The sequence below is a fragment of the Lissotriton helveticus genome, chromosome 3_1 (genome assembly GCF_964261635.1).
Source record: "Lissotriton helveticus chromosome 3_1, aLisHel1.1, whole genome shotgun sequence".
In the NCBI taxonomy this organism is placed as follows: domain Eukaryota; kingdom Metazoa; phylum Chordata; class Amphibia; order Caudata; family Salamandridae; genus Lissotriton; species Lissotriton helveticus.
In genome coordinates this window covers 1,548,944,185-1,548,963,064 of record NC_136061.1, presented here as the reverse complement: position 1 = coordinate 1,548,963,064, position 18,880 = coordinate 1,548,944,185, and the positions used below count along the sequence as shown (strand labels likewise).

Genomic DNA, 18,880 nt, shown 5'->3' with positions numbered 1-18,880 from the left:
AGGCCCCTGGGGATCCGCTGGGCGCGATGGTACCGCACCAACGTGGATGCATGTAGTTTCTGGTTGCATTCCTTTTTTAACAAGTAGAGTAATTGTTTCAGGTTACTTTCAGGGCTGCGAGTGCTGGCAGCTGCTATAACCTCTTCCTGGATCATGTCATAAATTTTATCTGCATCCCCCGCCGTGAAGGCGAAGGTGTCTGCTTTTAAATCCGTCATGTTGGTTATGCTTTCGTAATTCATGTTTGAACCAAATGGCGTGCCAAATCCTTGGACAGAAAAGGGTTCGATCAAACTATAGATGAAGGACTTGCACAGCGGTAATTCAGTGATTGTAATCAACAATAAACATTTGTAGCGTGCGAGCAGGGTTGGACGCTGTCTGCGCCTCCCAGCGAAACTCAAAACTAATACACAGCTCCTCCCTATGGAAGGAGACACCCTGTTGCACAGCTTTGTAATTCAGACGAATAAGTCTTTCTGATTAATCATCAAAATTAATTCTTCCTCATATTGGGGTTCCAAAAAGTATTTAATTTTTCATCAAGGTTTCCGTGACATATAAGTTACTGGTTGTATATCCAACATTAACATAATCCAATATCATTCCTTCCCCAATGCATTTCGGGCTAATGTGGAAGCCCTTCCTCAGGGGACAACTCTACAAAAAAAGGAACAAATCAACATATCACTGTGTGTGTCGAAGAAAATTACTGTACACACATCATTACACGTCACTACGTTTGTGACCGTCATTTCAAGTCAATCAAAAAGTGCCCAGAAGTTTTTGTGAGAGTTAAAGACCCATGCGTGTGTTATTAATTTAACAGTCTAATCCTCGGTCACCCGGAAAACTCGTGCGCTTGTGAAAATCAATCGAGTGGATAAACAGAAATGCGTGTTGAAACAACCTCATACCACGGTCACCGAACAGTGTGTTAGAAAAGATCCAAACATTTAAAAATGCATTAGCGTGAGCAGCATACTCACGAACAATTTCAAAGAGCTGTGACGCTGTCTCTGCAACAGAACAGCGCGTGTTAACATTAAAGCCTACAGCTCGTTTGTGCAACTAGTAGCGTGGTCTCGTGGAAAGAGTACTTACTAGGTGATACGATTAGAAGCGCGCATAGCCGTCAATGTGTCGGGAACCCCAGAGGTGTTCTCCCTAGGTGCTGTTTTTACCGGCTCGTGCATGCATGTGAAAAGTAAAAACGGACTACGAAAACAAGCCCAAACAAAAAACGCGGCGGCCATATTGAGTGAGGCATTAAGAGTGTAAATAAGTAGTATGTGTGTAAAAAACATGGTCACTCAGATGAGATTCAGGTACACTCATGAGAAACATAATGCATGTAAATGAACATAGAAGGTTACAGATAACACAAAAACTCCATTCGATCATTCAGACCGTGTGGCTGCATCGATGCCATATAGCGAATCCAAAAGTTCTCTCTTTTAAGCAATGTCTGTTTGTTGTTATGAGTGGGGGTAATTTGTTCAAGTATAACATTTGAGTTGAGCAACAGAGTGTTTCTGTTCAACAAAATGTGCGGCAACAGTGGATTTCAAGTTTCCTGTTCTTTCCCAGGAACAAAGTGACAGCTCAGTCCCCCCTCCGGTTAATCTCCGTTTTTTTCTTGGGTAGTCTATTTTCTTGGAAAATTTACTTCCAAGAGTATTTACACCGGATCTACCTTTTAGGCTTACAATAACATTTATTAGCAATGGTAGCCCTCTACAGACTCTCCTCCACGGCTTGAGACAGAAGGACTGGGTTTCAGATCCGATTATTTTTTCTGGCCTTTCTATGGAGTGCCCTAACTTGTCCAAATAATGATGCCTTTGACTCAACCTGTACAGCTCACTACTGGTGCAGAGCAGTGTTTTATTTTTTTATTGTAAGACATTGTCCGTGGGGCCACCTCTACAGGCGTTTTGGGTGCAGATTTCAGTTTTAATCTCCTTTTGCAACGCGGGAGATATTTCTACTAGTGAAACATTCCCTAATCTTCCCCTAGGTAACATCAGCTCTTATTGAAAATAATCTATTTGTCTGGCACTATGAGAGCTAGGAAGTCACCCCTTCTGAAGCCTAGAGTCAAAATGGAGGTCACCATCCTCGAGTCCATCTGAAACAATCACCTTTGGTGACCATTGCTCCATGTCCCCTCTCATGACTGGGTCTCTTGGGCTTGACTGGTTTTAAGCTGAAATGGCTTTATGTTGGCTGTCTCGCGAGTGTACAGTGCTGCCCTGTACACTTTGAGAAGACAGTAGTTCATAGCAGAATTATACGCCAGGCGAGTGGGTCATACCGACTTGGGGCTCATTTACACAGCTGCTGCTGAGACTCCCGGGCTGGCCCCAGCATCATTCATGTGGCATCACGAGACTGCGCAACAATAATGACCGATTCTTGTCTCCAATTGCTGACAGCCTGTTGGCAGAAAGTCAGTGTATCTGAATGAGGCGGGCAGTTATGTTTCTTTAGTTTGACTGCCTGTGTTCGCCCGCCAGTGTAGTTGGTGCCACAATCGTACTAGCGTCGCTGATGACCTTTCAGGTGACCCGAGGTCATCCATTTGCTGCACAGAGGCTTCAGCACGGGATTCAAATGACTTACTCGCTGGATCCTCTCTGTCTACCTCTGTGGGGTGGTCGGTGCCGTGCAGCCACCATGATGCTGCAAGAGACTTGAAAGCGGCTCGCCACAGTCTGGTCTGTGTGAAGTGACTATTCTATTGTTTTTTTTTAACGAAGTTTTATATAGAGTGAACTAGACCGGTATCGGGTGTCAGAGCGCTTTACATAGCACCAGTTGCGTTACATGAGGACACATTCATAAGTGATCTGCCGAGAATCACAGGATGTTTAGCGTCGTTGCAGAGACTTGAACCCAGTTCCCCAGATTCGAGGTCGACCGCCCTAGCTGTTAGGCCAACTCCTCTCCGCCTGACTGTCTGCCCCGTGGTGGTGGCACACAGCATGTCGTGGCAGCTTTTATGATGCTGTAAAACTCCACGGCCAGCCCTCCTCAGGTCTGTGTGAAGTGATTATTGTTGAGAATTTTTTTTAGATTATACAAAATTTTTATTGGGAGTTTCAACAAAAGAAAAACATTACATACAGAATGATAAGGAAGACTAAACACATACTGTGAAAACATAGTAAAATACAAGATCATGATATATTGGTAGCACAAATAACAAACACAAAAAGGCAAATAAGAAAAGGTAAATCAGGCATATAGATGCAGATAGACAACGACTCTTGGAGGCGTCCTTTCAGGTGTAGTAGTCGACACACATAGCCATTTGAGAGAAGGGTAATGGTGCGCAAGTGGTATGTAGGTGCGCACTAGGGTCTACAGGTGAGTGATGAAGTCAGTGGGGCATTTCTGAGCTCAGGTGAGGATTCCCGGGGAAGGGAATAGCCCCAGAAATCAAAGTGTAGCGCCAGTGATCAGGTTGGTTTATGTAGGCTAAAGTAGTTGTCTAGCGAGGTCCACATTTTCCTGTGAGGGGGGCGCCAAGGGGTGTTCCTGAGTGAAATGTTGTCAGCGCCTCTTTAGTTGGATACCTAATGAAGCCAATGTGGGAAGGATGCTTTACGGGTGTCCTTCCAGTTGTTCAGGATTATCTTAACCGCAGCAGTGAGTAGGGGATCAAGCAAGACCTTGTCGTCATCATTTATCGCTGTAGCTCTGGTAAAAGCAAATACTAGTGTGGAAAATTCTCGTGGCAGGGAGATGGAGAACAACTTAGCAATGAACTCAAGGATTCTATCCCAATAGCCTGTGACGCACGTGCATTTAAAAATTAAGTGTTCGAGATTGCCTCCCGCCTCTGTGCAGTTCCAGCAGGTATCGTCGTCTCAAATGTTGTGCAGAAAGAGCCGTTGGGGAGTCCAAAAGGCTTTGTGGAGGAGCCAGAGTTTAGTCTGGGAGAGAGTAGGGCTAACTTTGTGACGTGTGGTCTATTCCTATGTTCTGGCCCACTCCACCTCTGAGACCGGTGTAGAGGAGTGTGATTCCCAAAATTGTCGTAGTGGTTCAGTAAGGTTGGACTGTTGCGGGCTCATCAGCTTATATAGTGTAGAGACTTGATTGCCTAGCTTATTGAGGGAATCTAGGTAACTAGGGAGGGATGGTGTGGTGTTGTTAAGTTTCGCTTTGGAAATTGCCACCTTGACGTTTAGGAAGTTGTAGAACTCTAACTCCCTGAGATCATATCTATCTCGCACTTCAGCAAAGGAGAGTGGTCTGGAATCGTTAAAAAGTTGGTGTGGGAAGAATATCCCTTTTGCAACCCAGGATGCATTGTGTAGCGGCTTCCCTTTGTATGTCAATGTGGGATTATGCCATAGAGATTCCCATTTTGATCGTCTGAACTGGCAGATGCTTGCTTACTTTTAGGAGGGCCGCTTTTGTATTTTTAAAAATGGGTCCGGAACAGATGGAGGGGCGCAGTGCAATGGTAAGGAAGGATGTGGGGTCAAGGGATTGGAGGAGGGCCCTCTCTACGGTGAGCCAAACTGGGGTGTATCCTGGTTGCGGCGCCAGCCAATGTGAGCCTTGCCTGGCGAGAAAGGCCGTCTGGTAGATTTTGAAGTTCGCTAGGTTAACCCCACCTTGGGTTTTGTCAAGGCGCAATTTTTTTAGGCTGATTCTGGCTTTCCTCCCCTTCCATAAGAAGGTGGATATCAGTGTGCCCAATTTGTGGTGAAAGTCCCCAGAGAGGGTGAGGGGTAGCATGGTGATGAGGTAGTTTGACCAAGGGGGAAATCATAATTTTGACGGTTTCAACCCGTCCCCACCAGGTGATAAAACGAGGAGACCAGCCATCTAGGAGCCGTTTAACTTTGTCTAGGGTAGTGGTCTCGTTGTGGCGAAGCGTCTCAAACGGGGAGTATGCAAATTCGATACCTAAGTATTTAATAAAGCCACTTTGCCATGTGAGGCCAGACTCGCCTAGGACGTCTCTGGTGGTATTTACATTAAGGGGCTTGACCTCCGATTTGTCCCGGTTCAATTTATAACCGGAAAGGGCTGAATACCTTTCAATTGACAACATAAGGCCTTTTATGGAGTTCTCAGGGTGTTTTGTCGCAATTAAAATGTCATCGGCAAATGCCGCTAGTTTCACCTGAGTGTCGCCAAATTGCACACCCTCTATTTCCTAATTGCTCTTAATGTCAGTCAGGAGGGGTTCAAGGGCCAGGAGGAACAGTGCGGGGGAGAGGGGGCAACCCTGTCTAGTGCCCTAGTACAAACGGAATGAATCGGAGAGGGTACCATTAATGGCGATTCTGGCGGACGGCGAAGAATAGAGTGCCATTACCATATTAATATACAAGGGACCTAAATTGAAGGAGTGCATGCAATGTTGTAGATAGGCCCAAGAGACTTTGTCAAAAGCCTTTTCGGCATCCAGGGTTATGGCAACTGTCGGGGCGGGGGAGGTCTTGGCTTTCTCTAGAATATGACACAAAAGTCTGGTATTATCGTTTGACAATCGATGTTTTAAAAATCCAACCTGTGAAGTACTGATCAGTTTGGGGAGCAAGTCCTTAAGTCTAGCCGCCAGGATCTTCGCGTACATTTTGCAATCTAAATTTATCAATGAAATGGGGCGGTAATTCTTGGTTAAAAGCGGGTCCTTGCCGTCATTGGGGATCACAATAATGGTAGCGGCAATTGAATTAAAGAGTGTTTGAAGGGTGGGGGTAAGCTGTTTGTCAAAGGCCTTATAGAAGGTTGCAGAGAACCCGTCAGGGCCTGGTGCCTTATTACTTTTGAGGCTTTTGATGGAGGATAAGACCTCCATGTTTGTGATGGGGGAGCCGATGCGGGCACTATCTTCCTCCGAAAGTTTAGGGAGATTCAGGGACTCCAAATAACTAACACGGGCATCCATATCGAGGGCCAGATCGTTTTTGTAAAGTTCCTCATAAAAGGATTTAAAAGTGTCTAGAGTTTTGGCCTGTTTTGTGTGAACTATATTTGAGGGGTCTTTGATTGAGGCAATAGTGGTCAGCTTCTGTTTGTGCTTAAGGTAAGAGGCGAGAAGCCTCCTAGCCCTATTCCCATCACAGAACTTTAGAGCTTTGAATCTGTTGATCCAAACTCCGGCCCGTCTGCTAGTTATTGTATTCATATTTTTTCTTGATTAAGAGGTCAAGGGCTGTTGTGTCACCAGGGTTTGATTTGTGAGCGGCCTCTAGGCTCCTAATATCTTGTTCGAGCTTTTCTAGATCTTTATTTAGCTTCTTGTTGGTTCTGGCTCTGATGTTAATGATGACTCCCCGAATTGTGGCTTTGAGTGCGTCCCACACAGTGGAGGGAGCTGTTTCAGGAGAGACATTCAATGAAATATATTCCTCTATGGCGCCAATTATTTGCTGTTTGTGTACAGGGTCGGCTAGGGTTTCTTCATTGAAGCGCCATTGTCTAGGGGGTAGAATCGACCGGGAGCCAGCAAGTTTGGTGCTAATACATGCATGGTCAGAGACTAATTTTGGGGCAATGTCTGTTTCCTCAATGAAGTGGGTGAAGGAGCTCGAGATAAGGATAAAATCAATTCTGGAATATTAATTATGTGGGGCTGAGTAGAAAGTATAATCCCTACCATTGGGGTTCTGGAGGTGCCAAGAGTCTTTTAGGAGAAAACGGTTGCAGAGGCGCATGAGTGCCTCGTGCGAACGAGAGGGGTGAAACATGCATTTAGATTGACGATCGAGTACTGGGTACATAGGAAGGTTAAAATCACCCCCTACTACTAAAAGGTCATCTTGTGGGATATTTTCCATTGCCCGGGAGACCGATTCCCAGAATTCCGGCACGTCAGCGTTTGGGCCGTAAATGTTCACAACGTGAATAGGGTCATCGTCCCTTAAAAGATGTGTGATGAGCAGCCTGCCCTCCTCGTCATGTGTGTGCGAAACAACAGAAAGGTTGTTTTTTTTCGCTATCAGGGTGATCACTCCACCTTTCTTGTGTACAGCGGGGGAGCAGAGTGTGTGCGAGACCCAGTGGAGATTAATGAAGCGTGTGTCTTCTTCTGAAAGCTTGGTTTCCTGCAATAATAGAATATCCCCTTTTGATTTAGCGAGGTATTCAAAGACTTTCCGTCTCTTTACCTGATGGTTTAAGACCCTTAACATTCAGGGAGACTATATTGAGGTTTTCTGATAAGGACTTAGTGTCGACCATCGGTATCAGTCAGTACCGCTAATTGAAACATCAGGATAGTGAAATAGGGTCTACAACCTACTAGGGTCAGCAGGAGAGGTCTGAAAGTTAGGCCCATTCAAGGTCTCAGAATGGCGTGTGAGTCATGTGTCCTAACATAGGTGTGTGTTGCTGCATCCTGAAAGGAATATAAAGCAGAACAAAAAGAAACAAAAACAATATATGTCAACTCCCTTTTCATCCCTTCCCCTCCCCCTCCTTCCCAACCCTCCAGCTTCCCCCTCAACCCACCTCCCTCCCCTCCCTCCCCCCAACATACGTACGTAGGGAGTACGACGGCAGTACCGTTGCTAGGTAGAACAAGGATAATAAACATCATATTAACAACAGCGATAACTCAATCAGGTCAGTTGTAGGGTGATCAAAACAACCGTAAATAGGACCTGAACAGTGCACTATATGACCCGAGACAGGAGGTTTGACAGCTCCCAACAGGGTGTTCAGAGATGTTTAGAGTCGTATCTACCTCATCTCTACAACAGGGGTCAATAGTGTTAAAGTACCTTCACAAGTACAGCATGTAGAAATAGTAACGACGATTTATCGTAAACAGTTATCAGAGCTGAGCTAGGACAAAGTATAGCTAACAATAGAGCACGTGTGGTAAAAGGCCCTTCTAAGGTAGGCAGTAGTAAGGCAATTGTGGAATAACATATGTAACGAGTATAAAACCTATTGCTAGGAACTGGCCATAAAACAACTGAAATGCCCTAAGCAGACACATAGGGCATCACTCACGGTACAGGAAGTTCAAAGTAGAAAAGACACTGGAGTGCAGACTCTGTCGCAGAGAGCTTCACAGGGAAGGCCTACTTGGGAGCGAGCGTGGCACGTAGTGTGGCAGGCATGGCCATCTCAATTGGACTAAGTGTGGCACAGAACGACAGATTTCAGAGTCATGGATGGACGTTTTCCTCTTGTTTGACGTACCGCTCGACTGGTACATACTCTGTGTTGGGCAGTCCTCCAGATGACACGCTAAGTCCCTGGGGTCTGTGTAGAAATGTGGTCTTCCATTCTCCATGATTTTAAATCTGGATGGGCCTGCAAAGGAGAAGGGAATATTCTTGGAAAAAAAACCAAACTTTAATGGCGATCGCATAGACGCAGGTGGAGCACGCCGGGGATATCAGCCTGGAAATTGAAAAAGCCACGAGCGTCAGATACCCGGGTGCAGCAAAATCATTATACAAGAAAAGTCTCCTCTTACAGAACAGGGAGGAGCAAAACAGATTGGCAAATATATAATACAAGTGACGACAAAGGTTCAAATATAAGATAAAGACCATAAGAACGAGGACACAGAAACTTGGTACTACATATCCCGTTCCAATTGAAAAGCTCCAGTACATACTAATTGTCAAACTCAAAACAGATATGCGGGAGATCTAACTTTATTAATAACTGACCCCGAATAAGATGATGTCTGGATTATGCTTTAACCACCCAGATGCATTTGCATAGGTGAAATACTGATTGGGAGGAAAACTATACACACTGTCCTGAAGAAGGAGGCTAAAACCATCACGAGCTTCCGAAACGCGTCGACGCATTGTACACGGGTTAAATTTGGAGTTGTCAACTAAACATTGGGTATAAGAAAAACATTTCTCCCCTAGGTTGTCAACAAAATTACCAAATTAACATACAGTAAAGACTAAGTACATGGCCTTGACCCATATTTCTCCCTCCTCACGTTAGGTGATTTTTATGTATTTTAATGTATTGTGTTATGTTTTACTTGACACTATATATGGATTCATGTATTTTTATGTAAAATAAAGGTGTATATTTTAAACATTAGGTTTTTTCCTTGTGTTGAGCATTTCCCAAAGCAATTGGCTGTTAAGTTCTCTACTGAGTGTGAGTATTTGATTGCATGAGGTGATCGACTGCATGAGGTGACGATCTGAATTTGAGATCTTTTGATCTCCCAAATGGGGAAAAAACTTGTTTAACTTAACGGTTTTATTCATAGCACTCATATCTGCCCTGATCGCCGTGAGTTCGAGCTGCATGGAGTCCGTGTTACCTTTGGTGGATTTGGCCTGGTCGTGGACTTCCGCTAGCTTTTTAAGTGTCATATCCATGGTGGCTGCCATGTCTGCCCTGGCTTTGATGGGAGAATCTGAGATCGACGGTTCCGGGCGCACCTTTTTGTTATTGCCTCTGCCCTCTCTTTCCGCCATCGTGGATCAGTAGAGCTAGTAATAGGGTGAAGGGGAGAGATAGCGCTTGGAGTCCGACAGGTGGCGGCGTCTATTGCGGGGTGATCGCTCTTACGCTAATAGCTCTTTGAAACTCCAGTTGAGGGCAGTCATAGGCAAGGCGTCTGGCGCAAATGGCGATGGGCGACGAAATTGCGCAAAGATCTGTCTGCCAATGTGGGTCAGTTGGCGGTCCGTGAGTATGATGCACCGCAGGTGGAATGGAGTGGGCAAAAAGCAGCTCCTGGATGACCTTCGGTAGCGGAGGAGGCTGAGGGCTGCTGTTTCAGGGCCAGGTCTCAGGCGTACGGTGCGCAGGCAGCAGGTATCTGCTTCAGAAGGCTATCCGCAGTATTTAAGGGTGAGGGGCACACGTCGGCAACTGGACAAAGGGTTCTTACAGCATGTAGGCGAGTGGTTAAAAGCCCCTTGTTGTTGGTGAGAAGCTGGCAGGTATGTGGCTGAATGCCTCCCTTAGGCCACTGGAGATCATTGCTGGCAGTCCAGTTAGTTAGCAGACACGTGAGTGGGGGAGAGGCAGAAATAGCACTGTGACCTGGAGGATGCCTCGCTGTCGTGGGTCATATGTGTACAAAGAAGCAACTGGGTGTCCAGGATGTGAGGTTATGCTGGATGCCTCCTCAAGGTCGCAGCTACACCAGCCAGCAGCAGTACTAGGCTCTCCCCACACTGCAGCTCTTCATTTCGGGGCCGCGCTAGTCAAAGTGTCCCGGCCACCGCCATTTTAGAGTCATCGGAGCGGGACGGTATCGGGCGCTCACCTCATGGAAGCGCCTGAGGGCAGTCTGGGGCCTCTGTTCCTAGTCACCTGAGCAGCATCAGGGTGGTCCGATGAGGGTCGGCGGTGTCGGCACTTCCCCACGTCAGGCAAGTCCGTGATGGGATCGCGGCGCCATTTTAGTACGCCCGCGCCGGTTCCACACGCTCAGGAGAAGTCTTTAAAATAAGTGGCAAAAACGTGCTGTCCCCGCTCCAATTTGCCACTCAGTCAGGGTCGCACATCGTGGGCAATCGGGATCTGGTGGTATTACGGCGAACCAAGCAGGATATCGCCGGGAACGAAACGGAGTCGCTTCCCTGTTCTGCGGAGCTCTCGGTTAGGCAGCCATCTCCACTGCCGTCCAAGCCACGCCCCCTATTGTTGAGAACATTTAACTATAATAAATATTTACAGCCTGAGCCACTGCTCACCTCAGGATGATGGCGCCTAGGGTGGCAGACTGGGCTCAGCTGACTGACTCAGACTGTACACATTCTCACAGTGTGGCACAGAGTCTGCATGCACAATGTTTTCAAAGTTTGCATTCCCAGCCCCCACAGCAACCAGCCCCCAGCACTTGCCGGATTGAAAACATCAGCTTTGCAGCTTCACTTGTTTGAGGATGCCACACTGCACCTGGCGCTCACCTGAGGTGCAGAGGGTGTTTTGTTTAAATAACATGGGTTTAAAATCAACTGGCAGTGGGGCTGAGTTCTTTTTGGGTCCATGAGTTTTCATGCAACAATAAAAATGTCAAACGTTTGCAATGCAATAGGTCGCGCATTTACGCAAGTTTGAGCCAATGGCATTGTAAATGACAATGCCTTTTATTTATGTTTTGGTTTTAAAACCTAAATAAAAGGCATTGGCATTTACTATGCTAATAGCTTAAACTCTCGCAAATGCGAAACCTATTGCATTGCAAATGTTTGTTGTTACCTTCCTCTCTCTCTTTATTGACACACATTCGTACTTTGCCTACTGACTGTGACTCCTTAATTCATGGTATGCTCCCTAACTTGCACATGTATTCACACTGACTCCCATCACTGCGACTCTTTATTTCCGTCGTTGCCTAACTTCACATGTGTGATTGTGTTTTGTGCAGACTGAGGGTGTTCGGGTTTCGGTGAACGTGTCCCTGGAGCAGAAGGAGAGCCCGGTGCTGTTTGTGGTGCGGCAGAAGGAGGCGGTTGTGTCCTTTCAAGTGCCACTCATCCTCAGGGGCTTGTAAGTATAGCTGCTCATCCTAGACTGTTTGTGCTCCTCCTTTCTGTCCCCCATTCTCATCACTTGTCAAGAACTGAAACCAGTGCAATAGGTTATTGCAGAAAGGGGTGCTGAGGAGAATATGTGACATTCTAATGAGCTGTGGTGGATTGCTGTAAGAGACTGAAATGTTGAGGTCACTTGTCCGTGGTGCTTTTCTTCTATGCCTGCATCAAGCCTCTTTTGTTGCACTAGGTATCAGAGGAAATACATGTACCAGGATGTTGGTCGCACCCTGTGCCAACCACAGACCAAGAACATGTCGGAGCTGCAAGTGTTTTATGTGGATGTGTCAACCTTGTCGATGAAGAACGCCTCGTACCAGCTCAGTGTCTCCCGGGTTGATAACTTTGTATTGAGGTGAGCAGGCCAACGGGTTATAGTCAGTCCATTGGTTTAATCACTGATCATTTTAGTGGGATTTGAGCCACCCATTGTAAGACAGATCCAGTATTCCTATGCACTGCAATGCTATGAACTTGTTTTTTCTATTTGTAATGCGTCAACTGGAAACAGGAGACCTCAGATTATTTTATTCCATAAAATAATTTGCTACCAGACAGGCATTTAATTTTTCATTCAATGCCGATGTACCTAAATTGTAGAATGGCAGATAGTCTACATTTTTACACTTCTAAGACACACTGTTTAAGAATGTAGTGTGCAGTTATGGGAAAAGCAAGGGTGATGTAAGGAGAAAAACATAAATGCCAGCACAAATGAAGCTTATGGGAAGTTGTTTGCAAAAGGAAGGTTAACGACTGCCCCTTTGGCTCTCAAATTTCTGCAGTACCAGCGGTTGGAGTTTGCAGAACTCAGAACCGTCATCTTTTTGAATGTCGTGTGAAGACTCTCCTTTATGAGTTCGCCCCTATTCAATTCTTATATTAGGCTATTCTTAAACCTCTTTGTATTGGACCTACTGTATAGTGGGTAGTAGCATGCTAGAAGTACCAATTGAATTGCATGAGCTGAGACGCTTGGAGCACACAATCCATTATTTGTGAGTAACATGGTTTGATTAGCAATTAATTTGTCAAGCAGCCAACAAACCTTTTACAGCAGTGCTGACGTGTACAGTACATGACTTGTTTGTCACCCCTGTAATATTTACCTGGACTTTGCTCCAGATATTTAACAGTTGTCTTTTTTCCCTTATAGGACGGGACAAGCAATCAGCTTCAATGCCACACCTTCTCAGCCTCAAGTTAGTAATATTGACAATGAAACCTTGCAACTGTGTTTTCTGTTATTTGAGTATTGTTTGTATTATCTTTGTAGTGCTTTGAAGTGGCTATAAGATAGTATGTTCATGCTAGTCATAATGTAAGAATCCTTGAATCTCACTGTTTAGCAAATGTTGAAAGTAATATAATTTTCTTACCTCATTAAGTGTGTTCAAAGATTTCCCTGTTCCATGAGGAACAGTACCACATGGAAGAATATCTGGACTAAGCCATTTTTCGTAAGTGACTGACCTCTCTTGATAGCGTCCAGTCTTCTGGAGAGCTAATTCTCTGCCACCGTACATAAAGGGCAAACCTAGCACTGTCTAGAGGTAGCACGGCTACATGTAGGTGCTACATCAAACCCCAAATTAAAGCCTAGTCACACTAGGAACTCATGGCTAGATGTACACACATTAGGAATACCGATTTCCTAAGTGTAACTTTCTGAATCTCAGTTAGGAAATCGGTATTCCGAATGTATGAAACTATTGTGAGTTTTAATAGTGATTTCTACTGGGTCGCAAATAGACCTACCTCATACTTAATAATGATGTAGGTCGCAATTTGCACCCCATTAGGAATCACAGCCACCATGTCTGTGATTGCTTTTTAATTAAGCAATTAAAAAAAATATGTATGCAGCCTGTTTTCCTTAAAGGAAAACTAGATGCGTTTAGAAAGAAAAAAAATTAAACTTTGTAGTTTCATTTTTTAAGCGTTGGCAGTGGTCCGTGGGACCACGGGCTGCTATTAAAAAAAATATTTCTTTTACATTCTCAAAGGGGGGGTGTCCCCTTTGCGAGTGGGTTACCACCAGTTTTAAATTGGTGGTAACATGTTACCGTTTTGAAACTGGAATTTGGTCACAAAGCATTAAGACATACCATGCCGATTCGATATTTGAAAGGGACACCCCTTCCAAATACTAAATCTATATTTAGTAGCAAACACAAATTGTGATTAACGCAGTTTCCCTTTTGTGCATTGTTAAAAGCATTTTTGCGGCCGCCAATTGTCCAATTGTACGAATTGGCCCTTTGCAACCGCAAAACAGCTTTGTGCATCTGGCCCATAATTGTTTATAGACTTCGCTCTCATCATGGGAATAAAGAATTGCATATACCAGAGGTTTTGCATGTTTTTTTGCATGTGCAGATTTATAGAGCTTCTCTGCTGCTAAATTAGTGTGTAATAGTAGTGCAGTTCTGAAAAGTCTCTTACGCACTGCGGTTTCACCATAGTCTAGGAGGCCTTGCTTAATTCATGTTTCTGTGAATAATTATTTCTGTATATCAATAAATGCAAGATATTTGTCTGTTTCTAAACATTTGAAATTTTCACAAATTCGGGAAATTGTCAAAATTGCAGAAATGGTGAAAACATGAACTGAGAAAGAGAGGCAGCTGTTATTACTACAGACGGACATAAAGCAAGTTGTCTGGAATTATTATCAGATCAATCAACTCTCGAACACTGCATTCAGTGTGTTCATGCAAACCTAGAAATAGAATGCTTCCAGTGCAGGTAGGAAATTATTTGCCTATAGTCCACAGGAGGTATCTAGAGCATCCTCAATTGGTGGAAACTTTCTCACAAAATAGTGCCCGAAGAGGAAGTGAGGTGATCTAGTATGGGCCACGTGCATTGCACCAGATATAAGCAAGAGTTTTGCCAGCGGGTTAATGTGGAGGAACCTTATATTCAGTCAGACACGCATCATCTAATGAAGGACACTTGATATTAATGACTAATAAGCTAAATTACACAGGTAATACATATAACCCTTTATTAACCCATGATTCCTTTCTCAGAAAATCACCCAATGGCTTTTGAAAGGTAAACATACCACACTGGTCACTTTTTGTTACTCTTTAATATCCTTCTTCTCCAAAACCACAATGTGATTTTTCGGGAAGGTTAGTTCACAAGGTTTCTGAAAACCTGAGCCCTTACAAGAATATTTTTCACCATATGGCCAAACAGCGATTTGCCATTTTACTCGTCAAATTTCAAGGCAGTTTACCTGTTTAAATGCAAAATAAATCTATAATGAGCTTCCCCTGAATTAGTGTGACGTTTAAGGCAGTAACTTGGTACGGATTGTTCTGTGGCCTAGTTGCCTCTATTGTACATTTGAAGACAATGGTGAGAGTCCCGACTGTGGTCTTTCTCTCTTAGTATCTGCGGTACCAGTTTCCAGATGATGTAGACTCTGTGATTGTGAAAGTAACGTCCACATCTGCCTTCCCCTGCTCTGTAATCTCCATCCAGGACATTCTGGTGAGTAAAGAAATATGATGGATGGGCGCATTCACATTTGTTTTAGTATCTCTTTATTAGATTTTCATTTTCCGTAATGCTTAAACATATTAATAAACGATGGAACAAAGGATAATGGAGAAAACATTACATCCCTGTTCATACAGCAGCTGGTAGGAGAACAGTGAATGTTTCCATCGGGGTCATTAAGCGTGCCAGATGCAGAGTCACACTGCAGTCACATCAATAAAGAAAATTAGTATATATTTGTTTAACGTAAACTGTAAACGACTTGAGATCAAAAACCAGCAGAGCGAGTTCATGTGCGGTTAGCCCTAAGACCTAAGTGATGTATCTGCCTGCCCTCGCGAGCCCATAGTTGATGCTGCATCTGTCTAGCACCATCTCCAATAGCATTCGCCCACAACCCCCCTAACCCGAGGACATTTTTTGTATCCTGTACCTGACCACTGCCACCCTCGCATCTAGCTCTCATCCTACTCAGGCCATCGCCATGTCCATACACCTACCACTTGAGCATGCTCATGTTAGTCACTGTCTATGTGTAGCTGCCGGTATGGTTTCAATGGGTGAACCTGGCATGTGGTTAAACTCCTATTATGTTTTTGTGTGCTGTTTTCACTATTCGATACTGAATGGGCTTCTGCAATGTGCATTTTTGCAAAATGTTAATCAAAAATGCCCCAAATGTCTCCTCTTACCCTTGTCTAGTGTCCAGTGTATGATTTGGATAACAACGTGGAGTTCATCGGCATGTACCAGACGATGACCAAGAAAGCAGCCATTACCGTGCAGGTACTGGCCATGCTCTGTGATCTCTCCTGCTGTTCTCCACTAAACCCTGGCATCTGTTCTGCCATGCTTCCTTGTCTCATGTAATTTTATGCCATAGGATGTGACCACTTGTGTTTGTCTATATTATGCTATATGCCTTTCCATGCTTCTTCATCTGATGTCATCTGTGTTGCTGTGCTTGTCCCAGTATTGCTATTTGTCCTCTCGTGCTGATCCATGTCATGGGGATCTGTCCTGTGGTGGTCTTCTCTGCCATGAGATCTATTCTGTTATAGTCAGCCGGGTCGTGTGAAACGCCTTGCCATGTTTGTCCTGGTCATGATACATGTCCTGCGATGCTTGACCCTTCTTTGTTCGCCTATGTCATGGGCTCTGTTGTACCATGTGCACATCCTAGGATGAGCCGTACAAAAATTTCAAAACTCTGACATTGTTGCTATGTTTATTTCACTTTCACATTCTCGCTCTATATTATGCCCTTGCAGAAAAAGGATTTCCCGAGCAGCAGTTTCTATGTGGTGGTGGTGGTAAAGACCGAAGATGAAGCGTGTGGGGGGGCTCTCCCTTATTATCCCTTTTCTCAAGGTATGCTGTACTGCACTTATTCATGTTTTATTCCTCCTCTGTCACACTGGGCCAACTTTTTCTGTTCTATGTAAGGTTTGTTGCAGTGCACCGGTCTCTTTCCTTTCCATGTATGGCGCATTACACCCTCTGTTTCTGACTATACTTATGGTGTATGCTGTTCTGCACTCACTCAGTGCCTGCTCCTACAGAAGCCTTATAGGGTATGCTCCACAGCACCGTCTCTTTGTCCTTTTATTCTCATTGTTACAGGATGGCAAGATCTGCCACTCCCATTCCCACAAGACACACAATTGATGGACGGAATGCAGAGCAAATCAAAACATTCACCCCAGTCAAGAGCTCTGGGTTAAATCCATCATTCTTTTGCTCACCATGCCACCCCAGTTTAGACCTGGCCATATGCAAATCAGTCTTGACCCTGTGTCTCATGGGAACAGTCCAGCCCGAACTGCCAAGCCAGGTCCTCCCTGGACCGGAAACAAGCATCCTAGGACCGGTGGCGGGGTTCCTCCCCTCATCAGCCAGGATAGCTTGAATCCAGTGGCACAGTGAGCCCAGGACCCACATCTGGGCATACCCGGCTCACTTAGGGAAAGAAAGCAAAAGACTCCCATTCCCACAGTGTTTGTGTGGAAGTTTGTGCTTACTTCCTTCATGCCTTGCCACCATTGCTGCTGTAGCTGCAATACAGGCTTCCCTAACGCCTATTTTCTGCCCTCCCATCCTTGCAGTAAGATGGACCTTGATCCCTCCTGCCTACCAGCTGGAGTCCCATTCTTTGTCTTCACACCATCCTTCTACCACTGCTGCCTCTATTCTGCTAAAAGGTTCTTGTCTTTATAATAGCGCTGCACCTTGGAGTAGGTGGTGACCGATGCAGCACAATATTGGAGTTCTTCAGAAAGAACCACAAGTTTCAGATCCATGTTTAAATATATATATTGAACGAATAGGCACAGTGAATAGGAAATAAAATGCTTATAAAATGTAATCATTGGGCCCAGTTCTAGTAACATTTCTAATTCGAGACTGGGCATCTTTGTTAGGAGGGTTCCTAATTGAGTTACGTGGGTCCCTTTGTGATTTCAGCTGAGCGGTTTCTTGGTGAGGGTGTTAATAAGGCAACTGGGGGAAAGGGGTGGGAAGAAAAGTAGCTGTATACTTGTGCTAAGTATTGTTCTATCTTTAGGTCAACCCGTAGATCAGGGAAGTCGACAGAAGAGTCTGGATGTGATTGTGACGCCGGCACTCAGAAGTAAGTTTTGCAGTAGACATTGTGGGTGTGGAGGGGGGGGAAGACTCTTGGAGTTGATTGATGGGTGGGTTATAGTTGGTGCTAAAGAAAGAGAAAAATGCTTGTAGAATTCAAGTGAAACGTCTAGATTTACAGAACATATGCTTATGTCTTACAGTATGTACAACAAAATTGTATATATTGAAAAGGATGATCCTTTAAATTAGCAAATGCATTTTCAAGCACAACCCCAAAAATGAAAAATTCGAACTGTAACCCCCCACCTCCCCATGACAGAGAAGTCAATTTTTGCGCTGTTCCTCACTTTGCTTTTCAGAACATTTCTCTTGCTCCCCTATAAATTGGTTGTGAAATGACCTGATCCCTTTCTGCACCATAACCAACTTATCTTTGCTTTTCCACAACCTCTTAATTTAACTTCAGTACCTCCAGCACCAGTGGTTTTGTAGCAGGAAGCCTTCATCACTTTTCACTGTAGCAGGTGCCTGGCTGCATCTCTGTCTCCTGAGCTTCATATATGCCTTCTCGGTCTTTTGTTCTCTGGCAGAATGAGACGTGGTGGGGCATGGTGTCTCGAAGGAAGAGATTAATTGAAAGTCCTGACATAGATTGTCCTATCAGCCAGTCAAAGATGGATTCATAGAGGGCGGCATGGGGCATTGAACAGGCAAGAGCCACATTTGCGATTTATTCTTGTGCGAGGAGAGTGAGATATTTTAGACTGAACCATATCCTCCCTCACCTGAATTGAGCACATATTCAGAGCAGTAACCACTTTAGACTTAGCCCGAAATTTGATTGGACACCTTCTCTTCACCTTCGCGCAGCAGATAGTTTCTGACCTTGCCTCACCCCTGCCTTTCCTTGACAACTTGATTGCTGCTGCTGCTGCAGACTGACTGTTCTGTGTGGACTAGTTCACTGACAAAATCAATGATTAAAGTGGAGTTATAGTTAGGTGTTGAAATAAGGTTAAAGCTAACATTTTGGAGAAAAACTTCTAATATTCACTTGTTATATTTTCCTGAGCTAACTATAACTTGCACTCCTGCTATTCATTGCTTATGGCCTAACGCATAACATCAGCCACAACATGTTTAATGAAATCATTGATAACATTGCTGATGACATCAATGATAACTCCATAGTCATATGTAACATAGAGTTACTGAGTGTACATGTGTAGGTCAATTGTATGGAAATAGCGAAGCCCTGGAGGCAAATG

At 44.6% G+C, this 18,880-nt stretch overlaps 1 protein-coding gene across 4 annotated transcripts in view; it reads left to right on the top strand.

The window, feature by feature from the left end:
* SIDT2 (SID1 transmembrane family member 2) overlaps positions 1 to 18,880 on the top strand; it is a 224,939-nt gene that overhangs the window by 39,796 nt on the left and 166,263 nt on the right. For 2 of the 4 annotated variants that reach the window (XM_078682294.1, XM_078682293.1), the window contains exons 2-8: positions 11,348 to 11,469; positions 11,704 to 11,868; positions 12,670 to 12,715; positions 14,916 to 15,017; positions 15,729 to 15,812; positions 16,298 to 16,397; positions 17,590 to 17,655. In XM_078682294.1, coding sequence (XP_078538420.1) covers positions 11,348 to 11,469; positions 11,704 to 11,868; positions 12,670 to 12,715; positions 14,916 to 15,017; positions 15,729 to 15,812; positions 16,298 to 16,397; positions 17,590 to 17,655 — 685 coding nt within the window. The remainder of the gene's footprint in view (positions 1 to 11,347; positions 11,470 to 11,703; positions 11,869 to 12,669; positions 12,716 to 14,915; positions 15,018 to 15,728; positions 15,813 to 16,297; positions 16,398 to 17,589; positions 17,656 to 18,880) is intronic. The other 2 variants (XM_078682297.1, XM_078682295.1) reach the window with 1 other exon arrangement.